The following is a 25,116-nucleotide window of genomic DNA, read 5'->3' as shown; positions in this document are numbered from 1 at the left end:
CATAATAAACATATAATCATGTTTTAGTACCAACACTGAAAAAAAGTGGTTCGTTATAGTATCTTCTCATGGGCAACATATCATGACACAGTTCACAATAGATGATAGAAGGCAAAAGATAATTGAAATTAAATAGAGCGCATCAGAATACTAAATTAAACCACTGACTATAAAAAAGGTACCCAAACACATTCACCTCTTTCCTTTCTCTCCAGATACCACTTACATGTACACCAGAAAAAGGGAGAAGTATCAAGATACAACATGCTGCACTTGGGAGTGTAATGGCTTTAGTGACACTCCTTTATTGTTATAGCACTCCTACAGTCAGTTAATGTGATGAACTGGTCCACGGGCAAGTACACAACATCAGTCTAGTTAAAACAGTGCAAACCTGACTGCTGGGACATAGCTGGAACACTCAAACCCTGCTACTTCTGGTTTAATTAATTTCTGTTGAGAAGCAGGAAAAAGCGGTAATATTCTAATGCACCTGTGCACAGGTTTGTAACAGCACCAACACAGTTGCTCTGGTCACATAAAAGCTGTTTAAAATAGAAATCAGTGCATGATCCCTCAACTGAGGATCACAAAGATGAAACTTCCCACACAATTAGAAAAATACTGAAGTAGTACCTACTTGCTTCTTAGAGAAAATACACAGACCTGAGAATCTAGTCATTCATTCTGGAATTGAAATTTATAAGCATAATTTGAGAGCCAGGAGGTCAAGGGATGAGTGTACATTCAGAATAGTTCATTAGTAGTTTCACTATTCATCCATTAGCTTTTCTGACAAGAAATATCCTTGAAATCAAACTAGATAAGCAGCTTTGAAAGAACACAGTTAAAACTGCCCATCTCTTTTGTGGGGAAAAAAACAGGGACTCTGGTGCTGAGGATATATTGTGCCACAGAAGCAACAAACATTTCACTGAATTACCAGCAATGCTGAATAGGAAAATATTTGTATAAATCAAATCTTATTTTTTGCTTGTACCCTCTATCAAGGATACAAAAACTATATTAGACAATATTCCAGTGATTCTCTTTGCTCTGTTGAGTATGAAAGGCCCTGTTGTAGAGACATAACAGTTGGTTTTGACAATATGACAAGGACTGCAATGGCTCAGACTGGAAAACACTTGTTTCACGAACACGAAAAGCAAATTATAATATTAACGGGTCAGGAATAGCAGAACTAAACATAATAAAAAACAAAACAAAAAATCTGAAGCCACCACTAACTTCTGAATTCTAATAAACGACATGAGATTAATGCAGAGAGCATTTTTAAGAACATAAGATTTTAAGACCAAAATGGCTAAATACAATAAAAATTTCCAGATTTATGACAAAAACAAACACTTCCTTTGAAGGCCACCCAACCAAATTAATTTTGCAAAGATAAGAACATTTTAAGTCTACCTGTGCAATTTTCATCACTCCTGTAGCAATGAGTATCTTTCTCCTTGTTCTGTTCCTCTTCCTCCTCCTGTTTCTGCTGCCCGGGTTGATACTCAAAAGCTTTTCTAATCACAGGCTTCAAGTCATCATCTTCTCCATCCATCTCACAGGTGGGTTCCAGCTGTGGCATGGGACGCTCTTCATCTGAGTTATCAAATGGCTCGTTCAACACCTCTGTTGTTTCAGAAATTGTCTCTGTTGTAACACTGCTATTTATCCGTCTGCGTTTACGGCCCCTTTTCTTTTTCAGTATGAAAGGCCTCTGAAAAATAATTCCACAAATGTAACTCTTCTTACATTCCCATTTGTTAGCTAATTCTGGACATAAATTTTTGTAGAGTGAGTTTACAAAATCTATTTACACATTCAAAAAACACCTTACATTGCATCAAATTCAAATGTAGACAGAATCTAAAAGCAAAATGTCTAAACACTTAGAACAGGTATGTATACATGTACCCAAAGCTTTCTCTAGGTGAAAATTAAGACTAGAATTTTCTTCATATTGAAGTGCCTTTTGCCTTCTTCTGTCAAATAATATTCACAGCACTATTACTTAAATTGTACTTACACATTTTTCCTCTGTAGATTTACAATTCCCCAACAACCTTCACAAGTATCAAAGCTTATACTTCTACATTTCAGGTTTCTGTTATTTTTAGAAATGAGTATGTACACAGAAAAATAGATAAGAGCAAAGAAGTGCATGTCAAGAATCCTACAGTTGGTTGCTTTAAAGAAAAAACCATTCAAGGTTTTTTTTCCTATTATTATGCATTCTCAGAGATTTACAGTTACTTTAAAGTTTGCTCTTTTAAAGTATAACTAAAGGGACACCCCAATTTCCCAGTTCTCACCTGAGATGCCTAAATACACAGGTTAAGATGAGTGTTTTAAAATTTTGGGATTCTTACATTTACTAATTTAAGCCACTCAGAGAGCTGACTTTTCAAAGAAATTAAGAACTATGCAAATACAGCAGTAATCAGAATTTAACATTTAGATCTCCTGTAAATTAGAAGAATATGGCTAAAAAAACCCTTTTAGCAGCATTTCTTTTGAGAAACAGTACTCCACTTTAAGGAGTTCCTATATTAAAAAAACAATAAAAAGACAAACCCCACAAGCTGGACTCCATCCTAGTACAAAAAGAACCATTCATATATTGAACCAATACCAATGCCAAACAGCAGAGGGCAATCACTAGTTTAAAAATTAACAAGAAATTCTGATTTTTTTGTGTCACTAATATTTTATAGTTCCATAAAACATCCAAAAGATAAAAAATTGAATGGAGGGGGGAAAAAAAAAAAAAGAGAAGAGAGGAGTTGTTATGTGTCCAAATAACACAGAAAGGATTAAAACAGTCTAATTAATGTTTGTAAGAAAACAGATTGTTATTTTGATGATAACCATTTGACTGAAATCAGACACAAATGACTTTAAACCAAACCATTGAAGTAACACACCTTTCTTTTTATGGCCAGTGACTGTGGCTTTGTCAGCCGGGGAGGCGAACTCTGTTGATTCTCATCCCCGCCATCCTCCTCACTGCTTTCTTTAGATTGCTCTGTGGATTGCCCTCGCTCCCCCGCCACTGCCAAACTTTCTGGAGATCGCAAATATTTATTTTTAGATTGTACTTTTGCAGGTGATTGCCTACTATTAGTTCTTGTGGAGAATATTTCTTGCTCTTCCTTTTCCCAGCAGCTAGCTTGTTCCATAAGACGCTCAGCCTGAAGGGTCGAGGTTAAAATAGCAGGTCACTGAAACAGCATTTACTTAGCCATATCCTTTGTGTTCAGCTAAATAGTTAAAGTAAGTCAACTCTGATTAGCACTCCTGGCTAACCTAGCAACTACATTTCAGCTGAATCATCTAGTAGCTCCTGTACAACAGTTAACAGATAACAAACCAAAGAAGATTGCATTTCATGGGATATTTAGCACTATTAATGATGCAGCGAATTGATTTAAGTCCTTCAGCACTACATTACATGCCCACTGACTGGATCACTTTCAGCAAGTTCAGAACACAAAGAATCGATTGACAGTGCAGCCCCTGAGCTCTGCACCAAATTTGATCTGATTACATGCTCTTTGACTACCTCAAGAGTGATAAATACAGCTCCACGACAAGTGATTCACTTTTTAAGTTTTCATATTCATCCCCTCAAAGTTACCTCAAAGATCTTGCTGCACAGCTTCCAGAAATTCTGCATTACAGTATCAGTACCTTCTACCGCTAAGTGCAGTGGTCAAAGCAAAAACTCCTCTATTTAAGGTAGCCTAAAGTTGAATATTTGGAGTTATGAAATCCAAAGGAAAAGAAATTCAGAAGTCTCTGATATTACCTCCTTTTCTGCTTCTCTCTCTTCTTCAGAAACTGCAGCATTAGAAACTAACAAAGGAGTCCATCTCAAGCTTTCAGGATCTACTTCATTGATGCGTGGATTTGCTTTCAGTTTCTCCATATGACTTGAAATCAGCTTTTCCCTTCTAATAATTACAAATCTACAATCAAATAAACAGTAATTTAATTTAGAAAGTGATCACCTAAAACAGCCTTTCTACAGTTTAAATCCTTTCGCACAACAACCTGTGAAAATAGATGGGTGAATAAATGGATACATCAAACTAAAAATATGAGCTGACACACAGCAATAACACGCTTAAACTAGAGACTGTTTACTAGAGGAAGTGAGGAAACAAGAGTTTATGAAGTGAAAGTTCTATATTAAACATCACTAGGGCAGCACAGAGGAAAGTAAAGGTTTCATAGTTGACTACTCTATTCAAGAGATTTAGTGTTGGCATTTGTGTCACTGCCAGAATGATCTCCAATTTTAATATTACATACAAGTATAGACATAAAACACTGTGATCATCATGTCAAGAGTGAGAAAGTTGTAATATTACAACTGAAGATGTCAGTTAATGGGACAAAAAAGTAAGTTAGGAACTTAAGTTTTCTAACAAAGCATAAAAATGTACTGTAGTCCTGTGCTAATGCAGTACAAAATGACTTCCAATTAACTACAATCAAAACTAGGTAAAGCCTAATAAGATAGGACATTATACTAATACACTAGGATATGTCCCACCAAACTCCTCTGTTACAAAGAACTATACAATTCCAAACAACAATTAGGAAGAATTTCAAATGCTGTAAAAACCAGGCTGGTTAAGGAACAACATTATTTTTCACTGAGATAAAGTTTAACAACAAAATCAGATTCAGGTGAACCCTTTTCACAGAATTGTGACAAACTTCTACTTCACTACATGTAAGAAAAATTAACAACATATAAAAAACAGTAAGAAGCCATACTCAATTCCCAAGGTAAGTGTCTGACAGAAATTTCAAAGATGTAATTTTTTTTCCTGTCTCAGTCAGTGACCTTCTGGATACCTTTAGCCAGGTCAGTTGATGTCCCTGTCTAAGCTTTAGTATCTATGAAAAGAGACTAACTGACCTTGTTCATAAAGTATTTTAAATTCTGTAGGTGAAAAAAGAGTTATTTTCTAATTGGGTGTCAGTATTCAGAGCCTATAATAATTTGTGACAGGGCAGAAGCAGCATAAAAGTGATGAATACGTATTATATTCTCCCTTAAAACACATTTGTCCTCAGGTTGTCCATAACTAAGTACCTCAGAAAGCTAAGGTTTTAATACAATGACAGTACTCCTCTTACTACTCTCATCACAACATCCTGAAAGCCAACCTCCTTTTCGAAGGCTTACATTCTTACTAGTTCAAAATTTACTAGTTTTGAATACTAGCACTGGTGCACATAAAAACTACGAAGGTCAGCCTTTTCCTGATTTTAATTTTATTTTTTGGCAACCCAGTGTTCATAAGGCAGCTTTGTTTAATTATAAAGTTTCTATGATTGGAATATTCAGAAGGAATTAAGAAGTTCTTCAGAAACACAAATACTATTGAAAGTCATTTAAGACATTTTATGGAAAAAACCAGCCCAAACAGGAACAACAACCCACTTAAATTCTGAAATATCCATCAAGAGCATTAAGAAAGAAGATATTCACAAAACAGGAACTCAGAAACTCACCTTCTCAGTGCACTGACTTTCAATACTGATTGTACCATTAAACAGAAACTTGCATTACCAGTACCTCGAGCAGGAGGACTTCATTCATGTAGAGCTGATCTGATCCCACGGTTTACATGATCCAGTAATGACTGGAAACAGGAGTGTGGAAAGAGACTGCCACACACAAACCCAAATTTATCCCTCACTGGTATTCAAAGCAAAATATTTGCACAGCAAGAGTCAGGAACTGTACTTAGGGAAGATTATACTGAATGAAACTAACTTCTTAAGTGAAAATGTTTTGAGCTGGCCGCACACTTCTAATGACTATTAACATGAAAGAGGATCTGAAAAATCACCAGGAAGAAAAACTCCTTATATAAGACCCCATTTAACAAGACCCATCTGTACTGACTTCTTCAGTAAGATGGTTATCACTCATTTTAAAGTCAGACTTTTACACAGACATTTTTCACATCAACGGTTTTGTAAGCAGAGAATGTTTTGTCTTAGTATTTTAAAATTTTTTTTTTTACAAGATTCACTGACCTATCTTCTCTTTTATCTATCATGCTATGTTGCTGCAGGGTTGTGGCAATATCATGTGGACACATTCCAGTGGCTCGGCTCATTCCTTTGATGCTGATTTGTTTTTCATGGTGGCAGTTCAGGTATTCCAATATGACACTTTTCCAATAAGCCAAGTATGAGAGACGACCCAGATCAGACAATGGCTTTTCAGGGGATCCTGCTTGACCCTCTCTTCTAGAAAGTAAATAGCCTAGAAGAAAAATCAACAGGACACTTTATGGAGATAACAAAAGTGAGGAATTTTAACTAGCCCTTAAGAAAGTTGGAATTAATATTAAGATCATCAGCATGACTGACTGAACTACTGGAAACTCTTGCAATTAAGGAAATCCTATCCATAAAAGAGATTACTTTTCATCATTACAGTGACATAGGAAAAGATCAAATCCTTGTGAGAGACTCAGCTCTCACAAACATGAACCAAACATGAACCAAAACCCCTCTTCTAATCACAAGGCAAGGAGGAGAGAAAAAGCCAACACGTTCCAGAACAGGTCCCACCATACATGTTCTCATTTAGAGCTACAACTGTCTGGCCTTTTTAGAAACTTTTACACCTGAGTTACCTCATTTGAAGCCAAGAATTTTCAGAAGAATCTCAAGAGGAAGTATCATGGGTAATATCAGTTAAGTCATTTTTCTTCAAGAAGCCCCAAGTGACATAAGTTTTTGATTAAACAGTTAGTAGTTGTATTTCAGAGGTAACATATAATTCACAAGATGAATTACTTGGAGAATTAGTTAGGAGAAATAATTAAAAAATAATCTCCCTTAATTCACTTTTAAGAACATTCACATAATTCCTGCTTGCAGTCTTCAAGACAGTAACCAATCCACTATTACACAATATACCCCCTTCAGTTTAAATTCTATATGTGCTGTAAGTCCTTTTTAACTCTTCAGCTTTAAGAGGATTTTACAATTTGAAGTAGAACACACCTTCTTGGAGATAACAGAAGATGCCATCACCAAAACTAATTCAGGATAGAGAAAAAATAACTAATAAAATGTATCCTTACATAGTAAATCATCCCTCCATGATACATATTCTACACCATGCCTTTAGAAACACTACCAAAACATGGGCCTTATACACCACGTTTACAAAATTCTTACTCCACTGTAAGCACAGGCATTATATTTATGGAATTACGTTACTAAACATCATTTTGAATCCACCAATATATACAGTTCTTGTGCCTTCCAATTAATACTTCTTTTCTCCTCAAGTTTTTTACTCCTTTTATTTTTCAAAGCTTGCTTTAAAACAAATCTAGTATGATGTCATATTTGCTAAACAAATCCTCACAACCTCTTCACAGAGTTTCACCTAATCAAGTTAGCCATAAATTAAAGGTATATGATTAGCATCCAGGTTTAAGGGAAGCAGTGACTGTTTCCTTATTTTGCTGTATGGTCTACCATATGCAAACCGTATACACACAGAGCTTTTTTTCTTAGATCAAAACATGAAAAACACACAAATATATCTCTATATTCAGCTTGAAACACTGGTCTTCCCTTTCTCAGATGCAATACAAAAGGTCCACAACAGAATTCAGAAGACACATATGCACAGGTAATCATAGTCTAACCTCCAGTTTGCAAAAAAAAATGCATACAGAAAAGCAGACATCTGACTACTTTTCAAGTGACCGCTAACAACAGAGATACTGAAGTAAGTAGTGCACTTTTCACATGTATTAGAATAATTGATGATAAAATGCTAGAGCTTCAGCAGGAATACCATCCCACATCTGCCTACTTCTACACAGCCACATAAAGCCTGCCTACATCTGCATGGTACCACTGGAAACTCAACAAGTAAAATATTCTGTTCTACAGAAGAAACAATATCATAAAACTCAGGAAAATTAAGGTGTTTTAACATGTGAAGTTGCAGCATATTAAACTACTTTATAACCAGATGATACATCCTCGTACATCCTGGTACTACATGCAACTACTGTTCACGGTAAACACCAAACATTCAAAACCACAATGCATCCTGAATAGTTTGAAAGTAAAGAATTGTTGCTTTAATTTCAACTGCAAATCAGAGGTAACAGTGTTGACTACACGTAGCAAGCACTGAATGGAAAATCTCTTAACAGATTCTGCAATCGAATGACACCTATTAAATTAAACTTACCAAGAGACACCAAGTAAATGATCTAAGTTGCAGGTAAACAAAAAACACTGATCTTGGTAGCTCATGTAAATATCCTGAAGCATCTGAAATAAGCACAGTATGCCCCTGTTAAACAGATACCCCCAGTCTCACTGTGTCTACCTAATCTTAATAATGGATAGCCTCAAAGTGGTAACCTGAAAGAACTTTTTTAAACTATAATCCCTGATATCAGACTATGAACAACAGCAACGCTCACAGGACAAAACAGAGCTCCCAATTCACCCCCAAGTGTAAACAAGTCAGACTGTATGCTACACAAAAAAGAAAACCACAACAAAATATAAGACCTAATCTAGAACCAATAGTTGTCTATCTCAGTTTCTAGGCATATGAATGATAGTATCACAAAATCCAACAGCTGAAATACCAATAATGATTTTTATTTCTTGCTTTATCTCCATAATGAAGCAACACAGCACATGCAATTTACAGCCTTCCATTTTTGTCATGCAAACCTCCCCAGAAACACTAAGGTTTTATCTTATTCAAGATTTAAAACAATTAGAAGAAATGCAACCTGAAAAGGGGAAAGTTATTATAACATACATAAATTTTATGCCTTCAACACAAATTCAGGAGATAATTAGGCATTAAAACATACATTTAAAGAAACTGACTTGTAATTACCTTGTAATTTCAATCTACAGCATTCCTAGTAACTCCATTGAAATAGCTACAGCAGTGTCCACAACACACTTACGTAAAAACAATAACTTTAATACATCTGTGTCAGTCTCCAGAAACTTTTTTAGTTAACTGCCGATTTTGTTATGCTTGGTTCTGTATCTTCAAACAAATTAAACAGCATGAGATCAGAAGTCCAGCTTAACAGTACCCTGTTCTGACAGTGGTCAACAGAGAAATCGAAGGGACAACTAAAAATAGCAACCACCATATGAAACCCACATGTAAACAGAATTAATCTGGCTCCATGCAAACAACCAGGTGAGGATAATGTCCACACTTTTTGGCATTTTCTAAGAACTTGGTAAGATTTGTTAAGTATCACTTCCCTTCGCAAGCAGCGCAGAGTCCACCTTCCTCCTCCATTCACTGCATTTACCTATGTGTTCCCTTGTAGGAGTCTTTATTGTCATGTCTGCTGATGTGAGGTGAACAGACTTGTACCTCATTAGCTCTCTCCTGAAAATCGTCTAAAAATCAGGATCATATCAGCCCCCTTTCACTCCTGTGCCACGAAAGCAGTTTTATGCATACTCCAAGTTACAAACTGCCATGAGCAGCTATTTCATTGTCTCATATCCCCAAATCCTCAAGACACATCCTTCTTTCCCTACCATACATTCTTCTCAACATCACTACCTCAGCTTTATAATATTAAGTATAAATCACAACACAGTTTTAAATTTAGCTTGAGACAGCTGAATTGAATTTTATTATCTATTGAAGAAATAGACTTGTCCCTTTGCTTTCAACACTGTAGCAAAGACAGCCCTCAAAGGTGTAAGATGATAGAAATGTGGACTACACAGAGGCCAGTGAAATACAAAGCAGCAGCAAACAAAGACATTAAATAACATACTGAGAAAGACCAAGTGAAGCATTAGGCTTTCAGTAAGCTAAGGAATTAACCTTGATGCAAACAAAGAAAACAAAAAACCCACCAATTTGTGACCTGGATGTAGGTGTTTCAATTACACTTTTTTGTGTTCAGACAAGACAGTAGGGTCACACTGTGGCTCAGTTATACACAGAAGTACCCAAACTGTGGTATGCATATTGCACAGGGTTAAACGAAGAATTCATTTGTGGTTTCCTATTCACCTGAGAAGCTAGGGAACTTAGCTAATATGAAAGTTTGAACAAGTATTTTTGATGCAATTATATTTACTATTTCTATTTTAGAACAACTTTATACCCTAGAACAGTCCTAGAAATGTTGTATTTTATATTAAATACAAAGATTATTTTGTTTAGTTTCAGAGTAAGCAATAGTCAGTCAGATAGCATCCACACTTTGGAAAATAAATAACTGTAGCTGAGTATGTTCTAAGAAGGTGAAATGGAGGGCTATATTTGGTTTGTAAGTAAGTGTATCACTCCTCTTTTTATGAAAGGATCACGAAATTTCTTGCCTTCTCCAATGGTCAATACAACTGTACTGAATTTTACTGAAAATTTCCTACAGCCAGAATATAATCCATCCAGAGCATCCTGAGGCAACTTCAACACAATCTTCTCCAGAAGAGGCCACCAGCTGAAACTCCAGTACAATTTCTTGTGTTCTATTATCCATGTGCTCCCTTAAGGGAATATCTGACATAGCAACCTCACCACAAACAATACTGCCATAGGCAATGGACACTGATCTAACAATATTCCTCCTCTCCTTGAACTTCACTGCTTACAGACAGGCAGGTTCTTTGAGAACAGTGCCACAAAGAGAGGCACTTCACTCTTTTGAGAACATCATGTATGATGTTAAACTGTTGTTTTAAAACCTCGGTGCATTACATTGCAATGAATTGCATTGTCTTCAGCACAAACCGAATCCGCAAAAACATACCTGAAGGGAAAACAGTACTGAATCTCACTCTGTAACTGGACAAGTACTTAGAAATTACAGTTCCTTTCTCCTACGCTACTAGCAACAAATCCATGTATTTGTTTTCCACTTATGGAAGCTAAGAACTAAAACAAACAGTCTTCAAAGTGGACCCTAAGGGTAGGGATTAATGAGTCCTACTTTTCAGCTAGGACAGATTTTTCTGTCTGCTACAAAAATCTGGAAATAATAGTTCACACAGAAAATTTGAAAAGAAATTCATCTGAGAGTCTGTGATCAAGAAAACAGTTTTATGTATCTTATGTATCAATCACATAACATGCTGGAGACAAACACAGTTCTGATCTTATTTAAGAAGTCACGTTCCAACATCACTTTCTCGGAAATCAATAACATTAATCTCTCTGAATAAGAAAGTTAAAATACCAGTAAAGAAAGTCTTTTATATTCTAGTAATCAAGACAGAACTTACTTTACAGGAAAAAAAAACAAAAAGAAAAACATCTTTAAACTATGATGTGCCCTACCAGAGTATTCCGGAGTCCTTACTTTGGATTATCCTACCTGTTCTAGAGAACACAACTTTGCATTCAAATTTTTTTAATTCAAATTTGTATCTTCACTTTTCTTAAAATCATCTACAGATTAGATTAGCTTTTACTTTTAAAAAAAAGCTCTGACCAAATGCTGTCTTTCTTTCAAAAACAGAATCACATTGATAGTAGTTTAATGCAAGAAAAGGAGACATTTGCTTCACTGCAAATACTCATTCCTGAGAAATGTTTACATCCTGTTTCATACTTCCACATTCACAGAATTATTAATAAACATAACATACCTAGCTCTTTAATAAGAGCAACTCTTACAGAAACAAGAACGACACAGAGAATGTAACATAGCAGAGGTCCCTAGGTGAGAATAGCTCCTGAGTCTTTCAGAAGTAACCCTGCCACTGGCTAGCAACCTACTACTGGTCTTTGAACAAGAGAGCACTTAGTCTAAAAAGCACAAGAAGAAGCTGTCTTGATGAAACCCTCCTGAGCAGAATAAAGATTTCCTATTTGCTATCATCTTAAATGTGTCCTAGTAAAATCACTTGATCATCATCATGGTACCTTGCTTCAAAGAGAAAAATTTCTATTTTTCTGTATTGGGAATCTTTATTTCATTTACATGGAAGAAGACAACTCTTCATTTCCTGAAGTACAAAGGATCAAAATTTACGAGAAGTATCATTGCAAAATAATTATTTTATTGCTTATGTATTAAAATACCCACAAAACAAACACTGTATTGTCACATTTGAATAATTTTCCAATCATATTTAAACACAGAAAGTCAGGCGATATGCTTGTAATAGGTAATGACTGAGAATCAGAGTGGGGAATAAACCATACGACGAAGCAAATTTAAGTTTATTAACCTTGGCTTCCAACATTAAGTCTCTTTTATCACTGTAATTTGCCTCATAGCAAAACACAAAAGCAAACTTAAATGCTTCCAAACTTGCTCAAGCTTTGCCTGCATAGAAAGGTTATTTTAAAATCAGGTTTCAAATCACAAACAGGAGTGACATGGCTTAGAACAAGCGTCAGGTTGTCAGTTCTCACAGTCATGAAACAGCTACTGAGCTGCTACAATACACAGCAAGTCATAATAAAATAAACTGTCACCAGCTTCCCTTTGCCTATGAAACGTGTCATCTGTATGTGCTGGTATTCAGCAGCCGAGCTGTAAACGGCTTAACTGCCTGAGAATCAAGGACAATACAGACAACAAAGACAGAATGTACCATTCTAAGGGACATGCTTCCTCTCCAGCCATGCACTAAAGCCACTGCAATCAGATTGATTTGAACAGCTACACGGTATTGGGGTCAATGCACAACTAAACTCCATTTTATCTTTCTGGACATGTTCAGCTATACTAACAACAGTAATACATCACTGATCCTATAAACAGGCTTGAAGAAAGCTGTGTTAAGTACCACATTATCAAGTCCAGTTCAAAATGCACCTATGCAAGACAGCACTTAAACAACAGCCTACTGACAGCACTTTACTTCCAAACTTCCTGAAGTTTACTTCCAAAATAAGTTCTCCTACTATAAGCTAATCTAATGCTAATGACAGAATTTTCAGAAGACAGAGTACCTCAGACCACTTCTGAGATCACACCCCCATGTTGTCACATGCTTATTCCATTCATCAGCAGGGCCATGTTCTGCTTACTCTTCCTGTGGCTATCCACATACTCTTCAGAGCTCTTCTATTGCTCTACATATCCCTCAGTTTCAACTCCAACCAAGCTTCAGTTTAACACTGTTGCACATGTAAGTAATACCAGTGCCTTTTGCAGACTCCTTCTGCTCAACTCAGGAACTCTCCCTGTGGCCTAGCAGGCTTACTGCAATGCCTGCTATTTTCATGACTAATAGAATGAGTCATTTTTGCAGTCTGAGGAAACTGCCTACAGAGATCAACATGTCCTGCGCTCCTTTGCTCTTCACAGCAAACCTCTTTGAGGACACCACTTAGCAGTTCTCTAAACAAAGTAAAATTCTGGGCCTTAGTCAGCTAGTTGCCCTTATCATTTCTCTCAGGATCTGAAACCCTACTATCTCCTAGCCATTTGGGCTGCCAAATGCAAAGCACTTGCCCTAGTTGGTCCTTCCAAAATCTGTGTTTAAATACTGTCCCAAATATCCTGCTGTGCTGCCCTTGCAGGACTGTTTCAAGTAGTCCTTGGGAACAAAGGCCTTCCACTAGCAGGCACTTCCAGCTGCTTGGAAGGTTCAACCTCTTCCCTTTTTTGATCAGGCTATCTGTAACAAATGCCACCCACAGTATTAATGGTTGCTGCCCTAACCTCTGAATCTGAGGCACAGACTTGACAGGCCTATGACCCATTCCATAGGAGAGAACCCTGCTTCCAAGTTATTCCTTTGTGTAGAGCACAAACTCCTCTCCTTGGCTTCCCTGCCTGTCCCTGAAGAGACTGTTATCCATCTATTGCAGCAGTCACTCTTCTGAGCTACCCATTGGGTTTCTGTAGCCCCAATGAGGTTATAAGCTCAATAACAAAGTACAGTCTTCCAATTCCTCCCTTTTGTCTACAGGACATGAGAAATTGGAACAATGTAATCTCAAATGCAATGCAAGAGGGCCCCCTTCCCCTGCCCACTCCAATCACATTGTTTCCTACAAAACCCACTGTTCAAGAAGGCCATGATCTGGATGGCTACTTATTTCCCTAGAAGATGTCTAAATTAATTTCTGATGTGCCATCCAGCTGATGCCTGTGAAACATCATCCTCATGGTTGTGTTAACTCCAAACAGCCCTCTGGACCCTCAGAGCAGCCAATTCTGGGCCAACTGTTCCATTAAACTGCAAGATTTGCGTGTCTTTGTCATTAATGATATTCAACTCTTTGTTACATAGTTCAATCACCTTCTGAGCTCAGGATCCATACCCATGCTTCATCCTTCTATGCTGTGCTCCAAAATGCACAGAATGAATTTGTTGTATTTTCTCCTTATCCACTATCATACAGCTCTAAAATGCAGCATCTTGTTCCATTTCTGGCTATTTAGTCTAAATATTGCTCAGTACATGAAACTATCACAATTATTCTATCATATTTACAATGTACTGAGTTTACAGCAAAGGTCACTGCATTTGTATGTTTTTCTACCGTTACAAAGAAGTGAAAAAAACCACAAGGTATGGGTCTCTCCATAAAGTGTTAAGATAGACACATATAAGAAACTTCACCAAGAGGTAAATATATACTCCTATTATTTAGGATTCGTCTTGGAGAGCACTTCCATGAACTTGTATCCAGACAAAGGCTGGAGAGGGTTCAAGACATCTGTGCTTTCACTTTAACATTCTAGATGCATTTCTGCCCATTTTAAGCAGTATTTTTCTATCAGAAAGTATTATATGTAGCATGAATATGTCCTCTAAACTATATATACTCACAGCTCTTTAAATACCAGATGACTCTCAGGTATTTCAAGCAATCGTTGGGTCTAGAGCAATTACATAATAAACAGGAACATTTGGACCTCAAAAGCATGATGTACCTCTGCATCAGCTGTGTGGATTAACTGCATTACAAATTACAGGAACAATACCTGTAATTAAGCATTTGGATCATATTGGTTATTAACATCATTATGTTATGGACTTAAGCAGTCAGCAATCAAGTCCACTGATCTAGTCTATCTGCCAGTGAAGCCAGATCAAAAACATCATTACTGATAAGAGCTGCTGGAGAGTAACAAAGGAGTAGGAACAGTGCACTGAAGTCATGAAAACGGGAGTCAAATAGGAGCAGGTTTGTTTGGATCATAAGAACAGATTTTAGTCTACTGATCTTTTCACAATTGTAGACTGAATGTAGCCTTCATAGCAGAAGTCCATTTGGAACTACACTACACTACATCCATAAAATGAGAAAGTAACACTACGCTAGCATTCTGGACTTCAGTCTGATTTATAAGGGTAATAGCTTTTTGCTATGCACTGTGTAACTTAAACCTATCAATCTCAGGTTCACACTTATGCATGCACATCACAATCACACATATCAACATTTACATACACTTCCACGCACAACAAAGGTATCCCAACACCACTGAAGTAACTCTTATACAGAAAACAGAATTTTATAAGCTACTTAAGAATGCTTTCCAGATATACACTTTAAAGATGCCAATACACGTGACTTCTGGAAGTTGGAAACAGTTTAAAATCTACTTCATAGAGACCCCTAGTCCCAAAGCAGAGCCTAAGCAATAGCTTGTGCTCAAAATATAGCCCTTATATAATCAGTACTGTTCAGTTCCTATATATATTTTGTTAATATTTGCGTCAGAAGAAAACATATTCATGAGAATCTATCCAGAACAAAAGAAGCAACCAGTGAACTATCACACTTGGTATGTTCCGAGTTCTTCTCCATCTCTTTAAAGGCCATCCCCCACAAACTAATTACCAAACTCAGACAGATGGAATCAAGCACTTTTCCACTAAACTTCGTTTTGTTTGAAACAAATCCAAGTAAAATAAGTCCTTTAATATGGAAAGGAAGAACTTTTAAGTTTTCATGCAACATTCTGTATCAACCCAAATATCTGAAAGAACAGGAAGTACTAGTAACTGTTTTAATAATACAGTATCCCAAGTGAAGATTTACCTCAAACCAGTGTTTCAAGTTATTCTAAGAGATAATGTTTTTTGTCTTACAAAACATCATGTCCTTTGTTTTGATATGATATGAACAAATTGTGAAGACAGGTTCAAAAGGGTGGTCAGAAATATCAAAGCAGCTGAGTATTCAGACAGGACAGCTCAGTACAGTCAGGTCAGCTCAACACTGCAAGTTCAGAGGTATGACCAGGAGTGGAAGGCAGAAATAGGAAAGGTGAAAGTGTGCACTTCTTAAGACTTACAATTCCTAAAACTGTAATTCATGTTACCACTTTTTCCATAACTATTCTGTGTGCCTCTGAACTGTTCCTATCTATGTCAATGGGAGGAAGGTCAAAGATAGAGGACCTTAAATAGGTGCTAGTACCCTCTTTGAAAGCACTTTTGAGACAGCTTCAAAGGACCCCAATCCCAAGATCCACAAAAACACCATTAAAAAAAAAGACTAGCTGTAACTTGAGATGCTCAGATCAGTGAACAACCTGCTACATTCTCTTTTCTTTGTCTGAGTAAAGAAAAGCTTTCTTCACAATGAACAGAGTAAGCCAAAGATTCTCTCATTATTGTTACAAAAAATAATGTAAGCTCTCATTCCTCTCCACATCCTCAAGTAAACCCAACACAGGAGGCCCAAAACCTTTAGCTTCTTTATAGAAAGCTTCACAGAAGAGGTTAGAGCTAAACAAATTCCCTTCATGAAGGGAAGGAAAGGTAAAGATAACTGCATTACAGTCAGACCTACAAAAGGCACCCTTTGAGTGAATTAATTGGCTAACACTTATTTTACCTGTGCCAGTTGCCACTAAATCCCTTGAGTGGAGGTTCTGTGTATGAAGTGGACTACTTATAAGCAGAGTGAAAGCATAAGCAAGAGAAAAGGAACTGAAGTACCCTTAAAAGCAAGACTTATGTGCAGAGGGCATCAGTCTTGAATACCAATTGGATGAATCAATTTGTTGATAGGTTAAGTAGTTTAGAAGATCATTAAAAAGGCTGGATTGTTCTTGATTTTATAAGCAATGTTTTAAGTTATTATTTAAAGTTACGTTTTTTAAATTATTCAGTAAATGACACTGAGCAGTAAATTGTTTATTCAATTATAACTGTTGAATGAATTTCCTTGAAGAACTGCCATTACCCTCTGGTGTTACATGTTGACAGCACATGCATACTGTGTTAAAAATATATCTATTGTGCTCATTAGACAATACTAACTGCTTGCCTTCTTATAGGCTCTATGTACCTCTACAACACTGAATTGACAACACAGGAATATGGACCTAAGAGGCTATGCCTAATATAACTGAATGTGCTCAGAATCTTTACATGGCACTGAGGCCAACCAGCACAGACAGATGGCATCCATACCACTAAGCTCTGACTCTCAGCTGGAGTGTTAACCTCCCAGATTCATGGCTTAGGAAAACTATTATCACATTTGGAAAGTGACAGATGCCCTGGACCAAAACTGTATCAGCGATGGTTTTAACAGTTTTAGTGTAGATAATGAAGTTCCAGAGCCCAAGAGCTTTTCCTATCATTATTTTATTCCTACCTACAATGGATAGCCTAGTAGTATTAAACAGCATGAACAAAAGAGAAACGGGGAGTTGAGTGCTGAGAAGCCAAAAGGCACACTTAGGAAATCACTGCAGGTATTGTGTTTGCTCAGGTAAGTGGCCATGACACACGTACTCCTTAAGACACTACAGAGGATACAAGCTGCATTTGTCTTATATGAGCAGCAAAATGCCATTGCTATTCATTTGCTCTACTAAAGCATGCTGTATATAACAAAAAATTAACCAAGTAAGATTCAGAAAAAAGAGTCACAACAACAGGTGAAGGAGGTTATTAGGGAATTCGATGGCAGTATCTGGTTAGTTAGCAGATGCAGAAACTGCACGACAAGAAAGTGCACATTACCTGCTAAGGACTGAACACAAACTAACCTATTACAGCACACTTCAAAAAGCTAAGCCTAAGACACAGTAATCTGCCAAATATCTACTGTTACTCTTATTAGAGGTAAACAAGGAAAAATACAATTCCTTTAAAAGAAGGTAGAACTGACTGATAAAAATGCTGGCTCTGAAAACAAGACATGCCTCGAGAAGACCACAAGGTGTCCCGCTGTGCCTCAACAACAGGGTGACAGGGACTGCCTTCTGCAACTTGTGCACTGTGGTTGGAACACTTGCTGGTGAAGAGGTTGAAGCAAGGAAGTCTTGAGTACCTCAGTTTTTTCCATATCCTGGGTAATCAGGTCTCATATTTCCTTCCAGACAGGGCTCACATCTTCCCTATTCTTCCTCTTATCACTGATGTATCTATAGAAGATTTTGTTACCCTTGACATCTCCAGCCAGATTTAACCCTATCAGGGCTTTAGCTTTCCTAACCTGATCCCTGCTAACTCAGACAATTTGTTTTCCTCCCAGGCTACCTTACCCTCTTGTAAAAATTCTAATCAATAAAGTTGCAGTAGTTAATTAAAACCTGTTTTCGGCCACCAGTCTTCAGCAGATGGCTTTCCATGTTCACTAATGCTTATGAAGACAGTTTCACCAACAAATACTTGTTATCATTCTTCCCGTGTTCAGCCTTGTCTTTTTGTTGTTTTTAATGCTATCTGGAATAAAGATGCTCTTCAGTTAAAACAGTCTTAACTTCTGCACCTTAAGTGACATCTGCTTTCTTTTGCAGTTCTGATAAATGTACAGTGTCTTGAAGCTATATAAAAGCGATGCCAAGAAATCCCAAGGGGCTGATTTTCTTGGAATAATCTTAAGTCAACTAAGCTTGATTCAAAATCCATCTTCATTACCCCCTCATCTAAATCTCATCTTGACAGAATGCTCCTTATTAGTTATTTACGAGAGGCCAAACTCAAGCCTTGAGGTCAGCAACACAATCAATCATCAAGAAAAGAACAGAAAATAAGCAGCAGCAGTCAGGCTCACTCAAATTCACGGCTCCCAGAGACACTTTAAATTCCCTCCTAGAGGGGAGAGAAAAAAAAAAAAAGGCAGGTAATTCAACCTTTCCTTTGGACACAATGCACTTGTAAACACACCAACAGAAAATGATGAGATTGACACAGTATTCTGTACTGGAGTACACAAGTCAGTCAGTTGTAAAATACCCCACACCAGAGAATGATTCAATATGGGCCACCACAGTTAATGACACAGGCCTCTTTTACACAGATCCTTAATTCTTCAGAAATGTAGTTTGAGAAAATACCTTTCCAATAAAGCCTATTAAAAAAAAAAAAAATCCTGTTCCTCTCCACTCCTAGTCTCACATTCTCACCTTCAGTTGTTTGCCTCTCCCTCAGCAGTAACAAAACAGTCCTTGTAATGTGAGAAATTGTAATGCGAGAAAGAGAATGCTGAAATACTCTTAGAATAAATTTTATCTTAACCTCCCCCCAATTCTGTTTAAAGGCCACAGCAAAGTATGACTATAAACAACTGTTTCAAAAAGTGTATTTATTTCTAGGTGGTATTTCTGTTATATTTCAATATTTGTTAGAGCAAACTGTAAAATATCTCAACACCAGATTTTGGAAAAGAACAGTGTAAGAGGTGTTTACAGAAAGAGTTCATCACTCCACAGACATCCTAACTTTTCAAATGCTATTTATACTTCATATCCATAATTGATTAAAGTAATGAGATCTAAAAAATTCCTAAGATTCTCTTATAGTAGGTTTTCAAAAATATTACTTTCTGGTCAACACATTACTTCCCATTTCTCATAAGGAGATTTAGACTATCAGTGCTAAATAAACACATACCAAACAAGTAGATCCAACTGCTTACAGCCCACTGCAGCTTAGGCTAGTTCTAAACTGCAAGTAGGCATCAGACAGTGGTTCCCAGTAGTTGCATAACAGTACCAGAACTTACATGCCATACATGTGAACACACTTCATCTAATGCATTTCCTTCATTACAGCATCCACCTTTACATTTTTTTCGAGTTTGCTTTGTTTTCCAGAGGTTAATTTATTAACTATTATAAAGAAAACAGCTTTTCTCAGTTTAAGGTCTATGTCTTGTTTCCATCTGAATAGAGTTTTAAACTAGTTACCCACCCTTGACCTGTTACTGTAAGAGAAGTCTACACAGCTACTTAACACAAAGTAAGGCTACACAGCAAATAAACTGTGTCAGTTCATCATAATGAAGAAGAAAAATACATATTTTCACTACTACTGCTCTTTCTTGCCCTCATGGTGCTTCTGTTAATGGTTTGTCATTGTTTCCATTTTCAAGTATTCTTTAAAGAAGAAACAACACCATTTCTGTACTGTAATGGCTTTGCTCATTTTCCTCATTCCAGCTTCCTACTAAAAAATTAAAGCCCTCAGTCAAGAAAGTCTGCTACCTTTTCCAAGGCTCTTCTTTTACCGATACACTACTATCTCAGAGGCACTGTAAAAATCTCAGGCAGCATTTTTACTCTTATTGCACCACTTATTTCCAACACATTTATTGCATTTTTTAAAAGTTACTTATCTTCCAAACAGTCATGACATTTTCTCTAGTGCTAGTGTCTTATCAGCAATATGGTGCCCTAAATGAGAGGCCACATGTTAGTCCATTACTAGTTTCAAGTTTTGCTCAATTAGATTTTTTTGGATGACTGCACAAACATAATACTTCACAAAAAATCATTGCTTTTCAGGTTTCCACAAAGGAGTAACCTAATTTGCTGTTAAAGCAGAAAACCTAGAAACACTATAGCAAGAACCACAGATAAGCAAGTTATAAAATTGATCTTTTAGCACAGCAACATTTTCAAACCTTCTTGATACACTGAAGTACCACAAAGCCAGTTTGGAAGATGAAACTAGAAAAGGTGACTGTCCAAACTGCAACTAGCCATGGAAAGCTCAACCCTCACTCCTGCTGAAGACAATGCAAAAACCCAAGACATAGTAATGCACACGAGTGAGAAAACAAGGCTCAATATTGTCCAAAAGGAATTCTTATTTTCCATCAAAATAACCATTTGTTGGTATCAGAAGATAGAGCTTTTCAAGTACCGGAGCCACAGAAGTTGGAAATAACTAGCTGACCCTAGAAGAGCAAATGCTGTTTGAATTGAGCATATAAAAAATAAGCAGTTTTACTTTTGAACTATATAATTTTCTTCAAGTTTAACAGAAACCAAACCTCTTTCCTTTCACAGAAATACTTATTTTACAGGTTAGACAAGCTCTTTAACAAACTTGTTGGAAGAACAAAACTGCATTAAACACCAAAGGAAAATCTCATACTTTTCAGTCTCCTTAAATTGTGCCTGAAGACTACCCCAGGTTTCATGTAATGCAGTTTTTTCAGCTTGTTTCAAAAGTGTCTCAAAACTGCTGGCAGTAAGAAATAAACACACTGACCCCGTTCTCATCAATACAGATGCTTGTGGGACAGACAACTTCTCTGCCTAAAGCAGTCTCTGGACTCAGTACACAGTGCTTACCACTTCTGTATTACTGAGCACTAAGGAATGAACAGTCTTCCAGATTTCCACAGAGGGATGCAGATCTTCTGAAACAAGTGCAAACTGGAAGGAATTCAAGAATGCACTTTACAAAGCTATGCATCCTTTTTTTGTCTATTCACTGCCCCATCACCATCCCTTACTTCTCAAGCAAAGTCCATACAGGATCATGGGTATAACAAACACCTTTGAGGACATCTGTACTTACTCCCCACCCACTTTCAGCACAGAATATTTCACTGATTCAGCTTTTGTGCACAAGAGCCCCTAAATGGTTTTATGTGGACAAGGGATTGTAGGAATTTGCAGTCAAGAAGACAGGATTATAACTGAGAGCAAAGAAACAACTTGTAGTTTCAGGTCTTCAATCGATTTCCTCAAAGCTGTACACAGCAAATGAACACTACACTGATCTTGTTCACAAGCCTTGGCTGAGCCATTTCCTATTGAGAAGCAACACAGACTAATGAATTTTGCAACTAACTGAGCAAGAGAGGGAATATGTCTCTCTCTCTCAGATACCATTTTAAGAAGATCAGTAATAGTACTGACATCCTTTATCAGTGGCTCTGATGCTCATTCACGAAAAGCATTTAGAAGGAAAGAAATGACTTCTTATCAACAGTTTTCCCCTTACTTATACAGCCAACTTTTCCTGCCTCTCATCCCTTGGAAACTTGCCTTCCCTGGTGCTGTACATGAGTTGTTGCACAAGTGCTGATACTGCTCATACTCTGCTGCTTTTGCAAATCAGGACGAAGATTTATTCACCTCTTTGACTTGAACAGGAAAAAAACCAAACACGTGGCCAAGAAACAGATACCAGATTTGGGGAAATAAGCAAACAAGGACATTTAACAGAGCCACTTTTCCTACACCAGAATAAAACTCCTCAGGTAATACAAATTCTGTTTGTTTCTTTCACTGCCAGACTTAATTGCCCTTCCCTGTCACGGTTTCCTCGCAAAAAAAATCTGAGCTACACATCCCAGAAGGGAATCTGGTGTTAATTCAAGCTAACGGGAAAAAATCCAGCATTAAAAGTTGCATGCAATAAATGATACAGGAGTTCAAAAAGTCAGCACCAACTTTCCCAAACATTCAGACAAGTGAACCAAAAAAAAAAAACCCTACACACAAAACAAAGAATGTATGTAGCCCAAATAGTATGCCAGCATCCTTAAAATATGTTTCATGTCTAACAAGAATAATAATTTCACAGTGAACAGACAACCAAATGAAAAGAAAGAATTCTGAAGGGGAGTAAGAAACTGCTACAATCAGTTGGACCAGGAACGCCCTGAAGATAAATAACAATAGGCTATCAAGGACTTTGCTCCTCAGCATTAAAAGCCCGGTTTTAACTGTAATGTAAATGAATCGTCAACATACTGGCCAGCATAGTTGGAAAGGTTTATCCTAATAGTCACATGCATTTCTTTTCCTCCAACTGCTGGCTAGGCCTCTAGCATGGAATTTGCAATCCAGTAAGCAGAAACACAGGACTGTAACAAGATGAGCTCTGTGAAGAAATGTGAATCAAAAGATGACTTCAAACTTACAGAAAACAAATATGAAATACTGCTGTATTCCATTCTAGTAATATTGAACTCCGTGTTAAATATGCCAAATAAAGAAACACTAGTAAGTCCTGGCACTGCAGCCTAAGGAATAGAAATAGAAACCACGTGAAGATTTGCAAGAGCTCAAATCAAGAAAGCAAAGAAAAATGTCTTGTATAGAGAAGTTGCTAAAGTTTATAAAAGAAATGGGTCTGCACAGAGAGAAGTCACAACACCGTAGCTTCGGTGCTTGCACTGTCAAAACCACAGCAGCAATGCAGGCTGAACTGACAGAGGACATATAAAGGCTCACCCAAACAAAAATACATGCAGTCCTTGTGACAGGAATGAGACCTATCACCACAAATGGACTTGAAGTGAAACAAACCCAGAATGGGCTCCTACACAATAAAGCCTGCTTTCTGGAGTCTACTTGCCCAAAAATTTTATTTACAGCAAATACAAAAGATGGGTGCAGAATTCAATTATTCTCCCTCAGGTACAACCCTGCAATCACGATCCAGTCAACCTCACTGAATACAAGAACAATAAGGAAATGAAAACAAAACAAACAGCCCAAACCCAAGAAGTTTGGCAAGAACTTTCCCTCCTGTAAAAGGCAGGAAGGTATAAATACAACAACCAAACTAAGACCTTTATTCATTTTCAGGAAATGCTTTGTACGTTTAAATACACTCCAAATAAAAATTAGGTTCCTTATCCCTATGTGAAACATCAACCATTATAATATTTATTAAAGTTATATTCAGTGTAAACAAAGTAAAGACTTCACGTAAACCACTTTGTCTTCAGCATGACATGCTTCAAGAACATAAAATAGGTTAAACTGATTTTATCTTACAGAGAATTAAGCAAAATGAAGCAGTATCAATTCTTCATTTTTACAGATTGACTGTTTAGCCGATTAAGAAATATTTATAACAACTTTTTTCAATTTCCAAACAGCCCAACAAACTTCTATAACAGTCAAAATCTCTAACTTCCCTACAATAAAAAAAAAATCCTCTGGTTTTAACAATAACATTGCTATCTAAATTATGAATGACATACAGAAAACTACAAACGAAATTTTTGCTGAAGACAATCAAGACTGGCAAACTCAGGCATTTTACAGCATGTTTGCTTCTCACAAAAGTTAATTTTTTCTTTTTTAAAATCATTTCCCCCATAGGTGAGATTACAGATTCCTGAAGAAACAGCCAGATAAACCTTTACAGTGGTGTCTACAGAGTAGGAAATAACAGTATTATCAGTTTCGATTTGAAATATAGATACGTTTAAATGTAGTTAACAGAATATAAGTTGAAAAAAAACAACCAAAAATCAATGGTCAGAAAACAAATACCTATTTGTCTTTTAGCAAACTTTCCCATTCAAGTTACAGCATGACCATATAAGACCCATCTGTGAACATTAAATTAGTCCAAGGCAAAAGAATGCACCACAATCTGAACAAACAAATGCATTTCACTTACCAAAAAGGAAGCAAATTTTTACCACGAACTACATTTACACCAGACTGCTGACAAAGCAGAAGTCATGTAGTGGCTTAATGCTGCCTTCTTTCCAGCCTTTCTATCAAGTGTCTAAATGTACACAAAGTAATGTGAGCAGCCAGCTGCTCGCACACGGTTCTTAAAACCTTCTCTTTTGTGGTTTTTAACTATCATTTTCTGAAAATTACTTGCTCAGTTACATTTTTATTATTGTAGTCTAAAAACTATTCTGGTTACTGTTATGAAAAAAGACAAGTACCAGTGACTGCTTCACAGATTTCAAAACAGAGCAGTTTACAAGCATTACCCACAGAACAAATGAAGACTTAACATTCAAAGCATAAAATTTATCTTCCAACAACTTTATGAGAACATGACAGTCTCAATAATGTCACCGGCAAAGAATGTTTTAAACGATGATAAACTTGCTCTGTTCAAGTTTAGAATAATAACCGGAATTTTGTTATATCACAT

The 25,116-nt window shown here is 36.8% G+C and overlaps 1 protein-coding gene across 6 annotated transcripts in view; it reads right to left on the bottom strand.

The window, feature by feature from the left end:
* Positions 1 to 25,116, bottom strand: part of KAT6B (lysine acetyltransferase 6B) — a 110,038-nt gene that overhangs the window by 4,567 nt on the left and 80,355 nt on the right. For 5 of the 6 annotated variants that reach the window (XM_032695100.1, XM_032695099.1, XM_032695098.1 and 2 more), the window contains exons 13-16: positions 6,073 to 6,304; positions 3,821 to 3,980; positions 2,937 to 3,203; positions 1,429 to 1,729 (exon numbers count right to left, since the gene is read on the bottom strand). In XM_032695100.1, coding sequence (XP_032550991.1) covers positions 1,429 to 1,729; positions 2,937 to 3,203; positions 3,821 to 3,980; positions 6,073 to 6,304 — 960 coding nt within the window. The remainder of the gene's footprint in view (positions 1 to 1,428; positions 1,730 to 2,936; positions 3,204 to 3,820; positions 3,981 to 6,072; positions 6,305 to 25,116) is intronic. The other variant, XM_032695102.1, reaches the window with a different exon arrangement.

Source organism: Chiroxiphia lanceolata, chromosome 8 (genome assembly GCF_009829145.1).
Source record: "Chiroxiphia lanceolata isolate bChiLan1 chromosome 8, bChiLan1.pri, whole genome shotgun sequence".
NCBI classification, from domain to species: Eukaryota; Metazoa; Chordata; class Aves; order Passeriformes; family Pipridae; genus Chiroxiphia; species Chiroxiphia lanceolata.
This window is presented reverse-complemented; position numbering and strand designations above follow the sequence as displayed.